This window comes from Pristis pectinata, chromosome 10 (genome assembly GCF_009764475.1).
Source record: "Pristis pectinata isolate sPriPec2 chromosome 10, sPriPec2.1.pri, whole genome shotgun sequence".
NCBI classification, from domain to species: domain Eukaryota; kingdom Metazoa; phylum Chordata; class Chondrichthyes; order Rhinopristiformes; family Pristidae; genus Pristis; species Pristis pectinata.
This window is the reverse complement of record NC_067414.1, coordinates 52,116,299-52,118,762: the sequence shown is the minus strand read 5'-3', so window position 1 is coordinate 52,118,762 and position 2,464 is coordinate 52,116,299. Positions and strand designations below refer to the sequence as shown.

The window sequence follows — 2,464 nt, the reverse complement described above, 5'->3', positions numbered from 1 at the left end:
AAGTTAGATGTGGAAAAGACAGGTGCTGCAATATTCAAAATCTAGATTATTATATTATGTTAGGAACTTATTTTGTAATTCCTTACAATTTTATTTTGATTGGGTAAATGGCAGACATAACAGCACACAAATAAATTTACATAAGAGTCCTATGTTACTAGCAAAATTAAATTACTGTTGCATCTTGAATTTTTGTGAACAGGTTTAAATATGAGCATTATTTTGTTAAAACCTTTGGCTTCCTTTGAAAGTAAATTCCCATAGTTTCAAATACACTGCTAATGAAAGATTATTTTTACAGAATTCACAACTAGTCATGTGAAGAAAATCAGAATTCTTGGTAAAGACTACTCCAATCAAACATCATCTGAATTAAGAACTTTGTCATCTCACTGTTATTCAAGGATTTTGATCATCAACGTGAAAAAGAATGAATTTAACGTATCTTGAGAGTTCAGAAGATGTACAATACTGTTTTCAACTTGTTAACACATCCTGTCCCAAAGTCACTAGGCCAATAGCAATGAAAGCAACACTGTACATTTTTATTAGCTTTTCAATATTAATTTCCATATTTGGGAATCTGGTGGTGATCACTTCAGTTTTACATTTTAAGCAACTACAGACACCCACTAATTATCTCGTATTATCTTTAGCATTTGTTGATTTTCTGGTAGGTTTTATTGTATTGCCTTCTAGTATGATTAGGTCTGTAGAAACGTGCTGGTATTTTGGAAATGTGTTTTGTAAAATTCATTCAATTCTTGATATTGTGTTAACCATAGTTTCAATTTATAATATATGTTTTATTGCTGTTGATCGATATTATGCTCTTTGTGACCCCTTGCTCTATTCCTTAAAAATAACTCTGCCTGTGACAATTGTCACTCTTACTTTAATATGGCTATTTGCTATCTTTTATGGGTTTAGTGTGTTTTTGTCAGACTTCAGTAAAAAGGCACTAGATAATTATATACCTACTATGACTTGTGAGGGCAGCTGCATGGATATGCTAAGTTTGAGGGCATATAGATGCATTGATTGTATTTTTTATTCCCATTTTTATCATTCTGGGTGTAAACATTAAAATATATTTTGTGATAAAATGCAAACATGGCAGAAAAATTGGAAGCATGCCAAATGATAGCGATGACACAAAGGAAAATTATACTGGAAACTTACATAAAAAAAACCAAATAGCTGTTAAAATCAAAGTGCAATAATGGGAATTTTTACATTCTCTTGGCTCCCTTTCTATGTAAATAGCATTTTAATCCATATTTTAATTTTTTAATCCCAAAAGTTTTAGATGATGTAATTACATGGTTTGGATTCTTTAATTCTACTTTGAACCCAATGCTTACACCTTATTTATATCCATGGTATCGCAAGGTGCTCAAACTTATATTTTCTTGTGAGATATTTAGCTCTGATTCAGCTACAATAGATTTCTTTTCAGAATAACTAAAAATATTTGTCTTGAAGTTGCACAAAATGAATAAACACTTCATAGCCATTGTGTTTCAAGTCATTGTTTTGTTTTAGCCAGCTGGGAATATTCTTACCTGTCAGTCAAAAGACTATAGCCTTTGTTCCAGAGGTTTCCTCACAAAATTGAGGTTTGCATTTTATTGTGATGCCGATGGAGATTTGCAATGTCAGAGCTGTCATATTTCAGATCTCCATCTGCTAATTCAGATAGATGCAGAAGGTCCCATGACATTATTTTGAAGAAGACCTGGAGATTTGTTCCAATATCCTTAAATATCTTTCACTAATATCACAAAGTCAGATGATTTTGACATTGTCACATAGCTGCTTATGGGAATTTGTTGCTTACAATTTGGTTACAACATGTCTTACATTTGGACACCACATTTAAAAAGTATTTCTTTAAAAAGTGCTTTAGATCATCCTGACCCAGGAAATGTGTTATATAAACATAAGTTTTCTCTTTTTTTAAGTATGACCTATAAGATAAATCCTACTGACAGGTAGGCAGACCTTTTTGAAAAGTACATCTGTGATACTAAAATTAAGAACAAGACTGGAATGCAAAAGGCAACAACTCAAAATTCTCTTGCATAAACTCACATAAAATGATGACTGACATGGGAAGAATGGCATTTTACTTTTTTTCCTATTTGAACTGTACTATTAGAATTAAAATGATTTTGCTTTTCTGCTTTTCTATGCACCTTCATACTTTGAAGTGAAGTAGGATGTTGATTCAAATCAAGTTTCTCTTCATCATCTTAATCCATCCTGAGCAACACTGAAGAAGCACTCATGAGAAACAAGCTGAAGCACTTCAGATTAAAAAGTAGTATCAGCATTACACAATCAGTTTACCTACTGTACAAATAAATACAGGACATTATAACTCCCACAAAACCAAGACGCTGGGACTGCCATGAGACCAAAGAAGGTCTCTACAGTTAGCTCAAACCTGTAACATCAGTCA

The 2,464-nt window shown here is 32.2% G+C and overlaps 1 protein-coding gene across 1 annotated transcript; it reads left to right on the top strand.

Moving 5' to 3' along the window:
• The first annotated feature begins 430 nt into the window (after positions 1-430).
• LOC127575213 (trace amine-associated receptor 3-like) lies at positions 431-1,464 on the top strand. Its single transcript, XM_052024918.1, has 2 exons — positions 431-989; positions 1,304-1,464. The coding sequence occupies exons 1-2, from the start codon at positions 431-433 to the stop codon at positions 1,462-1,464; spliced, it is 720 nt and encodes a 239-aa protein (XP_051880878.1).
• The last annotated feature ends 1,000 nt before the right edge of the window (positions 1,465-2,464 follow it).